Below are 12,229 nucleotides of genomic sequence, written 5' to 3'. Positions count from 1 at the left end.
CTGGCAGTCCAGGAAGCAAGCCCAGGCCTCCAGCAGTGGCCCAAGCCAGCCACACAGTGGCCAAAACAAAGCAAAGCAAAATAAAACAAACAAAAAAAACAATGAAATAGAACTGATAGAAATGTTAAAGAACCAGACTAAGGCAGGAACCACGGGAGTCAAGACTCTGCTACAGGAGCTGGTTCCTGCCCCCCTAATGACTGTCACCCCTGTCATCACGACACTGAACTCTCCCTCTGCACAGCTGAGAATAATCTCTAATCAGCCCTTTGCTTTTTGCAACCTTCCCTTAAGACTGATGTGCTTAGAACATGTGCCTGCCTGGAGGTGGGAAAAATGGCTTTTTCTCCTTTTGAGTTTTTGTATTAGGAGGCAGAGTCTTAGGTTTTTCTTTCTTTTTAATTTAAATTTATTTATTTTAATTAGAGGCTAATTACTTTACAATATTGTATTGGTTTTGCCATACATCAACATGAACCCGCCACGGGTGTACATGTGTTCCCCATCCTCCCCGCTCCCTCCTCCCTCCCCATACCATCCCTCTGGATCATCCCAGTGCACCAGCCCCAAGCATCCTGTATCCTGCATCAAACCTAGACTGGTGATTCATTTCTTATATGATATTATACATGTTTCAATGCCATTCTCCCAAATCATCCCACCCTCTACCTCTCCCACAGAGTTCAAAAGTCTGTTCTATACATCTGTGTCTCTTTTGCTGTCTTGCATACAGGGTTATTGTTACCATCTTTCTAAATTCCATATATATGTGTTAGTATACTGTATTGGTGTTTTTCTTTCTGGCTTACTTCACTCTGTATAATCAGCTCCAGTTTCATCCACCTCATTAGAACTGATTCAAATGTATTCTTTCTAATGGCTGAGTAATACTCCATTGTGTATATGTACCACAGCTTTCTTATCCATTCATCTGCTGATGGACATCTAGGTTGCTTCCATGTCCTGACTATTATAAACAGTGCTGCGATGAACATTGGGGTACACGTGTCTCTTTCAATTCTGGTTTCCTCGGTGTGTATGCCCAGCAGTGGGATTGCTGGGTCATAAGGCAGTTCTATTTGCAATTTTTTAAGGAAACTCCACACTGTTCTCCATAGTGGCTTTACTAGTTTGCATTCCCACCAACAGTGTAAGAGGGTTCCCTTTTCTCCACACCCTCTCCAGCATTTATTGCTTGTAGACTTTGCTTGAATTCTACCAAAAATTTAGAGAAGAGCTAACACCTATCCTACTCAAACTCTTCCAGAAAATTGCAGAGGAAGGTAAACTTCCAAACTCACTCTATGAGGCCACCATCACCCTAATACCAAAACCTGACAAAAATGCCACAAAAAAGAAAACTACAAGCCAATATCACTGGTGAACATAGATGCAAAAATCCTTAACAAAATTCTAGCAAACAGAATCCAACAACACATTAAAAAGATCATACACCATGACCAAGTGGGCTTTATCCCAGGGATGCAAGGATTCTTCAATATCCACAAATCAATCAATGTAATACACCACATTAAGAAATTGAAAAATAAAAGCCATATGATTATCTTAATAGATGTAGAGAAAGCCTTTGACAAAATTCAACATCCATTTATGATAAAAACTCTCCAGAAAGCGGGAATAGAAGGAACATACCTCAACATAATAAAAGCTATATATGACAAATCCACAGCAAACATTATCCTCAATGGTGAAAAATTGAAAGCATTTCTGCGGGAGACTGCCCGTAATGGGTTAAGTCTTGGGAGCTGCTTGGCGTGTTTGCTAAGCCCTAAGGCCTGTTCCTTAAGCGCCCTGTCCCGCCTCTCCTAAGAATGTTATCGTAACCTCATAGCTCCCGAAGGTCTAGCAGCAGCTGCACTTCAAGGACAAGTACTCCTTAAACAATGTTGGGTTTGGAGATTGTCTTGTAAATATTAGCCCTCTGATATGTGCCAGGAGTCACGTATATTTTCTTATAAAAACTCTCCTCAATAAACGAAGTCATCAGCCGTTTTGGTCTGATCCTCTCAACCCCATCTTTCTGTCTCAGTCTCTTTTTTTTCTCAGCGATCGAGCTCCGTTTCTCGTGACTCCCGGGTGGGGAAAAACCTTGCAGTGCTGGCCGCGGCAGGTGGCGCCCAACGTGGGGCCCGAAAACGACAGCTCTTCGTCACTACTCATTATATGAACGAGTGAGTAATTGCACGGTGTCGGTGCTAATTAATAAGAAGTGGAGTAGTAAGGATTATTGTTGAGAGTATAAATCATGGGGCAGACGCACAGTCGTCAATTGTTTGTACATATGTTATTTGTTATGTTAAAACATAGAGGTATTACTGTTTCTAAACCAAAATTAACTAATTTTCTTTCTTTTATTGAAGAAGTTTGTCCTTGGTTTCCTAGGGAGGGGACCGTTAATCTAGAGACATGGAAAAAGGTAGGAGAACAAATTAAAACGCACTATACTTTGCATGGTCCAGATAAAGTGCCTATAGAGACCTTGTCCCTCTGGACTTTAATACGAGATTGCTTAGATTTTGACAATGAAGAGTTAAAACGGTTAGGTAAATTGCTAAAAGAGGAAGATAAAACAGAAAATGAGCCAGAATATGCTGTTCCGAAGGGGCTGGAGGGTAAGCCGCAACCACTTAAATCTCCCCAGTCCCTTGATGTAAATGACGTTCTTTCCTCTGAAGACGCGGATGAATTAGAAGAGGAAGCCGCTAAATACCACCATGAGGAGTGGGAGTTTTTAGCTCAAGAGGAAAAACACAAGGCTTCTGACGATGACCTGATGGAATGTGTCAGAAAACTTGCTAAATTGTTGTGCAGTTCAGACCATAAATTTAATCTTTCCGCTCCTGTTCCTCCTCTCCCTCCCGCTTATGTTCCTTCTGTCGTTGCCGGATTGGATCCCCCGCCTGGACCAGTGGTTTCTTCATCATCTCAGGACACCATTTCTCCTTTACAAAAAGCTCTGCGACAGGCTCAGCGATTGGGTGAGACGGTATCTGATTTTGCTTTAGCTTTTCCTGTGTTTGAACAAAACAACCAACGATTTTATAAGGCCTTGCCTTTTAAACAGTTAAAAGAATTGAAAGTTGCTTGTTCTCAATATGGTCCCACTGCCCCTTTTACTATGGCAATGATTGAAAATTTGGGAACTCAAAATTTGCCTCCTAATGACTGGAAGCAAATAGCCAGAGCATGTCTTTCAGGTGGAGATTACTTATTATGGAAATCAGAATATGTTGAACAGTGTGGCCGTATTGCAGACGTAAATCGGCAACAAGGCATTCAAACTTCTTATGAAATGTTGGTAGGGGATGGCGCTTATCAAGCTACTAATGCACAACTAAATTTTTTACCAGGTGCTTATGCACAAATATCTAATGCAGCACGACAGGCATGGAAAAAACTTCCTAGTTCTAGTACCCGGACTGAGGATTTGTCTAAAATTAGACAGGGGCCTGATGAGCCCTACCAAGATTTTGTGGCCAGACTGTTAGATGCCATTGGTAAAATTATGTCTGATGAATATGCTGGTATTATTCTTGCCAAACAGCTGGCTTTTGAAAATGCCAATTCAGCATGTCAAGCTGCCTTGCGACCTTATCGCAAGAAGAGAGATTTATCTGATTTTATTCGAATTTGTGCAGATATCGGTCCTTCATATATGCAAGGCATAGCTATGGCTGCCGCCCTGCAGGGAAAAAGCATAAAAGAGGTTTTATTTCAACAACAAGCTAGAAACAAAAGAGGTACTCAGAGGGTTAACAATTCAGGCTGTTTTGTTTGTGGCCAACCCGGACATCGCGCTGTCGTATGCCCACAAAAATATCAAGCAACTACTAATACCCCCAACCTTTGCCCTCGTTGTAAAAAGGGTAAACATTGGGCTAAAGATTGTCGTTCTAAAACAGATATACAAGGCAATCCTTTACCTCCAATTTCGGGAAACTGGGTGAGGGGCAGCCCCAGGCCCCGAAACAATGTTATGGGGCAACAGTGCAAGTCCCAAGCGAACAATCGCCGATTTGCACCGAGCCACAAAAGGCAGTGCCGGACTGGACCTCAGTTCCACCTCCTACACAGTATTAACTCCTGAAATGGGAGTTCAGACTTTAGGCACTGGAATATTTGGACCTTTGCCCTCAGGTACAGCGGGTCTTGTTCTTGGACGTAGTAGTGTGTCTTTAAAAGGATTAGTTGTTTTTCCTGGAGTTATTGATTCTGATTACACAGGAGAGATAAAAATTTTGGCATCGGCTCCTAATAAAATTATAGCTGTAACTGCTGGACAACGTATAGCACAGTTGTTGCTCATACCCATTATACAAAGGGGAAAAGCAATTAACAAAGATAGGACTGACAAAGGTTTTGGCTCCTCTGATGCTTACTGGATTCAAAATGTCACGGAACAACGACCTGAACTATGTCTAAAAATTAATGGGAAAAAATTTCGGGGTGTTCTTGATACAGGAGCTGATATTAGTGTTATTTCTGGATACCATTGGCCTTCTTCATGGCCCAAACATATTGCTATTTCAACTCTTCAAGGAATAGGACAGACTACTAACCCTGAGCAAAGCTCAGCCTTGTTAAGTTGGGAAGATGAAGACGGACATTCCGGAGAATTCCGGCCTTATGTTTTGCCCCATCTCCCTGTTAATTTATGGGGAAGAGATATTCTGAGCAAAATGGGAGTATATTTATATAGTCCGTTCTCAGCAGTAACTTCCCAGTTATTAGATCAAGGTCTTCTGCTGCATCAGGGACTTGGGAAACAAAATCAGGGTGACAGTCAACCCCTTGATTTATATCCAAAAATGGATCGAAGGGGTCTTGGGTGTTTTCCTTAGGGGCCTCTGGTTTTCCTGCGACTCATGCCGATCCTATTGTCTGGAAATCTGAGGATCCGGTCTGGGTCGATCAGTGGCCCCTCTCTCAAGAAAAACTTTTAGCTGCCCAGCAACTGGTGCAGGAACAGTTGCGGCTTGGACATATAGAGCCTTCTACTTCTGCCTGGAATTCCCCTATTTTTATTATTAAGAAAAAATCTGGAAAATGGCGATTGTTACAAGATCTGCATAAAGTTAATGAAACCATGATGCTTATGGGGGCATTGCAACCTGGATTGCCTTCTCCTTCTGCTATACCTGCTAATTCTTATATGATTATTATTGATTTAAAAGATTGTTTTTACACTATTCCTTTAGCAATTCAGGATTGCAAGCGATTTGCTTTTAGTGTGCCATCCACTAATTTCCAGGAGCCCATGCAGCGGTACCAATGGAAGGTCCTTCCCCAAGGAATGGCAAATAGCCCGACATTGTGTCAAAAATTTGTTGCTACTGCCCTTGCCCCTATAAGAAAAGCGTTCCCGAATTTATATCTGGTACATTATATGGATGATATCTTGTTGGCACATGTGGATAAACAACTATTGGGTGAGGCATTTGCCTCCTTGCAAAAACATTTAACTATTAATGGTTTAATTATAGCAGAAGACAAAATACAAACTTATTTTCCTTATACTTATTTAGGCTTTACATTATATCCCAAAACTTATTGCACTCAGCTGATTAAATTAAAAATTGATAAACTGCACACTTTAAATGATTTTCAAAAATTACTAGGAGATATAAATTGGATTCGACCCTATTTAAAAATACCTACCTATGTCTTACAACCTTTATTTGATATTTTAAAAGGAAATACTGACCCTACTTCTCGTAGAGATTTGAGTCCTGCTGCCAAAACAGCCTTAGAGATGATAGAGTCTGCTATTAGAGAACAACAAATTACTTATTGTGATTATACAAAACCATGGGGATTATATATTCTTGCAACTCCTCACTCTCCTACAGGGGTCCTATACCAGACTAAGCCAATGCGCTGGATTTATTTAGCATCCACTCCTGATAAAAATTTGCTACCTTATTATGAGCTTGTTGCTAAAGTAGTGGCTAAAGGCCGGGTTGAATCTATTCAATATTTTGGAAAAGAACCTCCATTGATTTGTATACCTTATACAACAGAGCAACAAAATTGGTTACTTCAGTTCTCTGATAAATGGGCCCTTGCTTTTGCCAATTTCCCTGGACAAGTTATACATCATTATCCTGCAGATAAATTATTACATTTTGCTATGCATCATCCTTTTATTTTTCCAAAAATAGTTAAAAATCAACCTATCAATAATGCCACTCTTTTGTTCACAGATGGTTCTTCCAATGGCATTGCAGCTTTAATTATTAATGACCAATCTTATTATACTCAAACTGCTTTTTCTTCTGCCCAGGTTGTCGAATTATTTGCAGTGCATCAAGCTCTACTGACGGTTTCAACTCCCTTTAATTTATTCACTGATAGTCAATACATCGTTCGGGCTTTAAATGTGTTAGAAACTGTTCCTATTATAGGTACTTCATCAGAAGAAGTGTTTACTTTATTTTCATCTATCCAGGCTACTATACAAGCTCGGCAACATCCTTGTTATTTTGGGCATGTCCGAGCTCATTCTTCATTGCCAGGGCCGATATTTCATGGTAATCATGTTGCTGATTCTTTAACTAAGCAACTCTTCTATCAATCTGCTGTTAGTGCTGCTCAAGCCTCTCATGCTTTGCACCATCAAAACAGTCATTCTTTGCGTTTACAATTCAAAATATCCCGTGAAGCAGCTCAACAGATTGTTAAAAACTGCCCTACATGTCCTCAATTTTTTGTCCTACCCCAATATGGCATTAATCCACGTGGCCTTCGCCCTAATCATATTTGGCAAACGGATGTCACCCATGTCCCTCATTTCGGTCGTCTTAAATATGTTCATGTCTCTATTGACACTTTCTCTCACTTTCTTATGGCCTCCCTTCACACTGGAGAAGCTACTCGGCATTGTATACAACATATGCTTTCTTGTTTTTCTATCTTAGGAATTCCTCAAGTTATTAAGACTGACAATGGCCCTGGCTATGTCAGTCGATCTTTCCAACGCTTCTGTGCTTCCTTTCATATTCAGCATAAAACTGGAATACCCTACAACCCGCAAGGACAAGGCATTGTAGAGCGAGCTCATCAACGGCTGAAACATCAACTTTTAAAACAAAAAAGGGGGAATGAGCTATATATGCTCCTTCACCACAAAATGCTTTACACCATGCTTTATTTGTTTTAAATTTTTTACCTTTAGATTCACAGGGGCTTTCTGCCGCGCAACGACTATGGGGAGACCATCACCTGAAGAAGAAACCTCTCGTAAAATGGAAGGATCCCCTCACTGGACGATGGTCTGGACCAGATCCGGTACTGATTTGGGGGCGGGGTCATGTCTGTGTTTTCCCACAGGATGCCGAAGCGCCGCGCTGGATCCCGGAAAGGTTGGTACGCGCGACGGAGGAGGTCCCTTGTGTACCAAATGCGACGGATGTCCCTCAATGATGACGTGGAAAATTTGCCTACTTCACAGCAGATACATGCATTGATGCAGCGAGCTTGAAATGAAGCCCATACCCTGCCGCCGGTGACCCCTACAAACATGTTAATCATGCTGCTCATGATATTACAACAAATACAACAAGGGACTGCCTTAACATACTGGGCTTATGTCCCAGATCCACCATTAATTCAACCTCTGGGATGGAATGAAGAAGTGCTTCCTGTGTATGTTAATGATACGTTCCTCCTGGGTGGAACATCCAACACTCATATTCAATCCCAACAAGCTAACATCTCCTTTTTTGGACTCACCGCACAATATCCCATGTGTTTTTCCTACAAGCTAAATCAACCTTTCTGCATAACTGTATCTGCTTTCACTTCTTACCCGCAGGTGACGATTCCAGGTATCACACATGAAGCAGGCCGTATAACACAGCATGCAGGAACTGGACCTTTACATATACCGTTCTGTGACCGTAACATCAGCATAAGCATAGGCATTGATGTTCCTTGGACACTCTGCCGAGGAAGAAGCGCAACTGTCTACGACATCAATAATGCTGGCACAACGTTCTTGTGGGACTGGGCACCAGGGGGAACCCCTGAATTCCCAGAATATAGGGGACAACATCCTCCCATCCTGACAATAGGATCACATAAGATCTATCAAACAGAACTGTGGAAATTACTGGCTGCCTTTGACTATGGTTATGGATTGTATATTCAGCCTAATATTAGCGGGTCTAAATATGGAAATATAGGTACCACTGGACATCGGTACCCCCAGGCTTGTGTACCTTTTCCTTTTATGCTATTAACAGGATCTATATATATTAATCAAACTCATAATGTCTATCACATAAATTGTTCAGACTGTTGGTTGACAAATTGTATAAGAGGAGTCTCCATGGGAAAACAGGTCTTAGTAGTAAAACAACCTGCCTTTATTATGACACCTGTAAAAATTGCTGAAACTTGGTACGAGGAATCTGCTTTAGAATTGCTACAACGCATTAATTCGGCACTCAGCCGTCCAAAAAGGGGGATTGATCTTATAATCCTTGGGGTGGTTTCTCTCATTACCCTTATTGCTACAGCTGTAACTGCTTCGATTGCATTAGCTCAATCAGTACAAGACGCTACTATTGTAGATTCTCTAGCTTTTAATGTTACTAAGGTGATGGGAACTCAAGAGGAAATAGATAAAAAAATAAAAGATAGACTTGCTGCTTTATATGATACTGTAAGAATTTTGGGAGAAGAAATTCAAAGCCTTAATTTTAGAATGAAAATTCAATGTCATGCTAATTATAAGTGGATTTGCGTTACCAAAAAGCTTTATAACAACTCTGATTTTCCTTGGGATAAAATTAAGAAACATCTCCAAGGTATTTGGTTCAATTCCAATGTCTCCCTTGATTTGTTACAATTACATCATGAGATTTTGGAAATTGAAAATGCACCGAAAGCCTCTTTAGATACAGCAAAGGAGGCTGAAGACTTTATAAGCAACTTGTTTTCAAACTTTCCCAGCCTCCATTCTTTACAACAAAGCATGATTGCAATTGGCGTGATTATAACTGCGGTGCTTGTCTTGATGTGTTTAGCTCCCTGCGTAGCCCGTATCATTGTAAAAGAATTCTTATCCATGCGAGTGATGATACATAGAAATATGTTACATCACAAACATCTAATGGAGCTTTTAAAAAAATATATAGAAGGGGGAGATGCGGGGGACTGCCCATGATAGGGTTAAGTCCTGGGAGCTGCCTGGCTGATTGCCTCGCCTAAGGCTTTGTTCCTTAGCTCTCTGTCCCGCCCCTCCTTAAAAAAAAATAAATAAATAAATAAATAAAGAAGGGGGAGCTGCGGGAGACTGCCCGTAATGGGTTAAGTCTTGGGAGCTGCTTGGCGTGTTTGCTAAGCCCTAAGGCCTGTTCCTTAAGCGCCCTGTCCCGCCTCTCCTAAGAATGTTATCGTAACCTCATAGCTCCCGAAGGTCTAGCAGCAGCTGCACTTCAAGGACAAGTACTCCTTAAACAATGTTGGGTTTGGAGATTGTCTTGTAAATATTAGCCCTCTGATATGTGCCAGGAGTCATGTATATTTTCTTATAAAAACTCTCCTCAATAAACGAAGTCATCAGCCGTTTTGGTCTGATCCTCTCAACCCCATCTTTCTGTCTCAGTCTCTTTTTTCTCAGCGATCGAGCTCCGTTTCTCGTGACTCCCGGGTGGGGAAAAACCTTGCAGTGCTGGCCGCGGCACATTTCCCCTAAAATCAGGAACAAGACAAGGGTGCCCACTTTCACCACTACTATTCAACATAGTTTTGGAAGTTTTGGCCATCGCAATCAGAGCAGAAAAAGAAATAAAAGGAATCCAAATTGGAAAAGAAGAAGTAAAACTCTCACTGTTTGCAGATGACATGATCCTCTACATAGAAAACCCTAAAGACTCCACCAGAAAATTACTAGAGCTAATCAATGAACATAGTAAAGTTGCAGGATATAAAATCAACACACAGAGTCTTAGTTAATTGAGTGAAAAGGATAGGCAAGAGTGTGTTAACAAAAAAAAAAATACAACCTAAAAGTTGAAAATTATGTTTTATTTCATGGACTCTCTGAGGACTTCAAGCCCAGAAGGCAGCCTCTTAGGAGCCTCTCTGAAGAGGTAAGGGAGGAGTCAGAATATATAAGCGTTTTTCAACAAAGACGAGGAATTAATAGTTGGAACATCAAAAGATGGTTGTTTAGTCAATAGGTTGTGTCCAACACTTTTGTGTCCTCGTGTACTGCAGCCTGCCAGGCTCCTCTGTCCATGGGATTTCCCAGGCAAGAATACTGGAGTAGGTTGCCATTTCCTTCTCTGATCCAGGGATTGAACCCACATCGCCTGTGTCTTCTGCAGTGGCAGGCAGATTCTTTACCACTGAGCCACCAGGGAGGCCCATCAAAAGATTACTGTTAATTGAAGAAAACCAGACATCTAAAGGTAATGAATTTAGTGCTTCTCTATGTATGGGAACATGCTGGATTCATTGAAATAGTTCCTTTGATGGGCACCTTAGCTGTCTAGGACCAGTATCCTTTCCTTTCCCATCCTCAGCCTCCACAGGGTGCACCACTGGGGACAGCGGTAGTGGCTGGCACCTGAAATATACTTTGTTTATGGACATGGCGGGGAACGTTTCTCATTTGCCAGTGTCTGGAGCGTGCACTGAGGAAACGGCAGGTACTGAGGTCCCACCATAGGAGGGAGGGTGATGCGTATCAAGCACTGAAAGGCTGAGTGAGGGACCATGTAGCACTTTGGGGCAGTGTTCAGAGGATTTGACCTTTCCAAGAGCAATGAGAAGCCACTGTGGGATGTTAAGCAAGGAAGGAGATCCCTGAATTCCTGTGTCTAAAAGATTACTCTGCACTCTGGAGAACAAAATGGAAGGAACAAAAACGAAAGCAGAGCCACCAGTTACTTGGCTACTCCAACAATGCAGTCTAGAGGCTGACTCAGGCGGTGCCAGTAGAAGTGGAGAGACAAGGATAGTCGAGAGCTCTGTAGAAGGTAGTATATAGGACTGGCTGTGATGGTAGCAAGGTGTGGGAAGTGAAAGAGGGGTGAAGCCAGGATGACTCCTAAGTTTCTGAATGGCATAACCAGACTAATGGTGGCACAAATCACTGGGAAAGGGAGCACCAGGAGAGGGCCTGCTTGGCAGAGAAAATGATGAATTTTAGTATTCAACCTGTTTACTATGAAATTGTTTGAGACACCCAAAATGCAGTATCAACTAAGTGAGAGAACCTCAATCCAAATGAATTTTAAAAAAAAAAAGGGGGGGGGGGAGAAACCAACAGAGGGTTCATAAAGGACAAAATACAAGGTAAAAAAAAAAAAAACTCATGGATGCAGGTCATCAGACAGAACTGGAATCAGAAGTTGAAATAATATCAAGGTGGTTTACTTTCTCGCCTCATTGCTCAGAAAAAGCAATATTAGTCCCTTTAAATGAAAAACATTTCTTAAAAAAAATACTATGACCTCAAAAATGTCCCAGAATCAAGTAAGAAAGAAAGATGGATGGATCAAATGACCTTCAAAATCCCATCCAACCCTAAGAGTCTATAAGTTTTGAATTGTCTAGAGTGTTGCTGTGCTGTGTGGAGTCTCTCAGTTGTGTCTGACTCTTTGTGACCCTATGAACTATAGCCCACCAGGCTCCTCTGCCCATGGGATTCTCCAGGCAAGAATACTGGAGTGGGTCGCCATGCCCTCCTGCAGGGGATCTTTCCAACCCAGGGACTGAACCCAGGTCTCCCACATTGCAGGTGGATTCTTTACTGTCTGAGCCACGAGGGAAGCCCAAGAATACTGGACTGGGTAGCCTATTCCTTCTCCAGGGGAACTTCCTGACCCAGGAATTGAACAAGGTCTCCTGCATTGCAGGCAGGTTCTTTACCTGCTGAGCTCCCAGGGAAGCCTCTAGAATGTTGATTTATTCCTATTCAAATACCCTGGTTCCATTTCTTAACAGTAATAGCTATCGTTATTATTATTATTATTATTATTTCAAGCATGCTACCTCCATTCCTCTGATGTAAATTTTAAGAGGCAATAATATGATACATTGAACAAAAGCATGAAATTTGAGGACAGAGAGTTCTGGGTTTCAATTCCATCAAACATTAATCAGTTATGCAAATTTACAGAATGCACTTTTCTGAGCCTCAGTTTTCTGGTTTTCAAAATGAGAATAATAATAGTGTTTATGTCATGGTTTTTAT

General features: G+C 41.6%; 1 protein-coding gene across 1 annotated transcript; it reads left to right on the top strand.

The window, feature by feature from the left end:
* Positions 1-2,238: 2,238 nt before the first annotated feature.
* LOC120861473 (endogenous retrovirus group K member 7 Gag polyprotein-like) lies at positions 2,239-4,287 on the top strand. Its single transcript, XM_040237151.1, is given in 2 exon segments — positions 2,239-3,977; positions 3,980-4,287. Coding segments are annotated over 2 exon segments (1,833 nt in total). The 5' UTR covers positions 2,239-2,266; the 3' UTR covers positions 4,102-4,287.
* Positions 4,288-12,229: the final 7,942 nt, after the last annotated feature.

The sequence above is a fragment of the Oryx dammah genome, unplaced genomic scaffold, assembly GCF_014754425.2.
Source record: "Oryx dammah isolate SB20612 unplaced genomic scaffold, SCBI_Odam_1.1 HiC_scaffold_1, whole genome shotgun sequence".
NCBI lineage: Eukaryota > Metazoa > Chordata > Mammalia > Artiodactyla > Bovidae > Oryx > Oryx dammah.
This window is presented reverse-complemented; position numbering and strand designations above follow the sequence as displayed.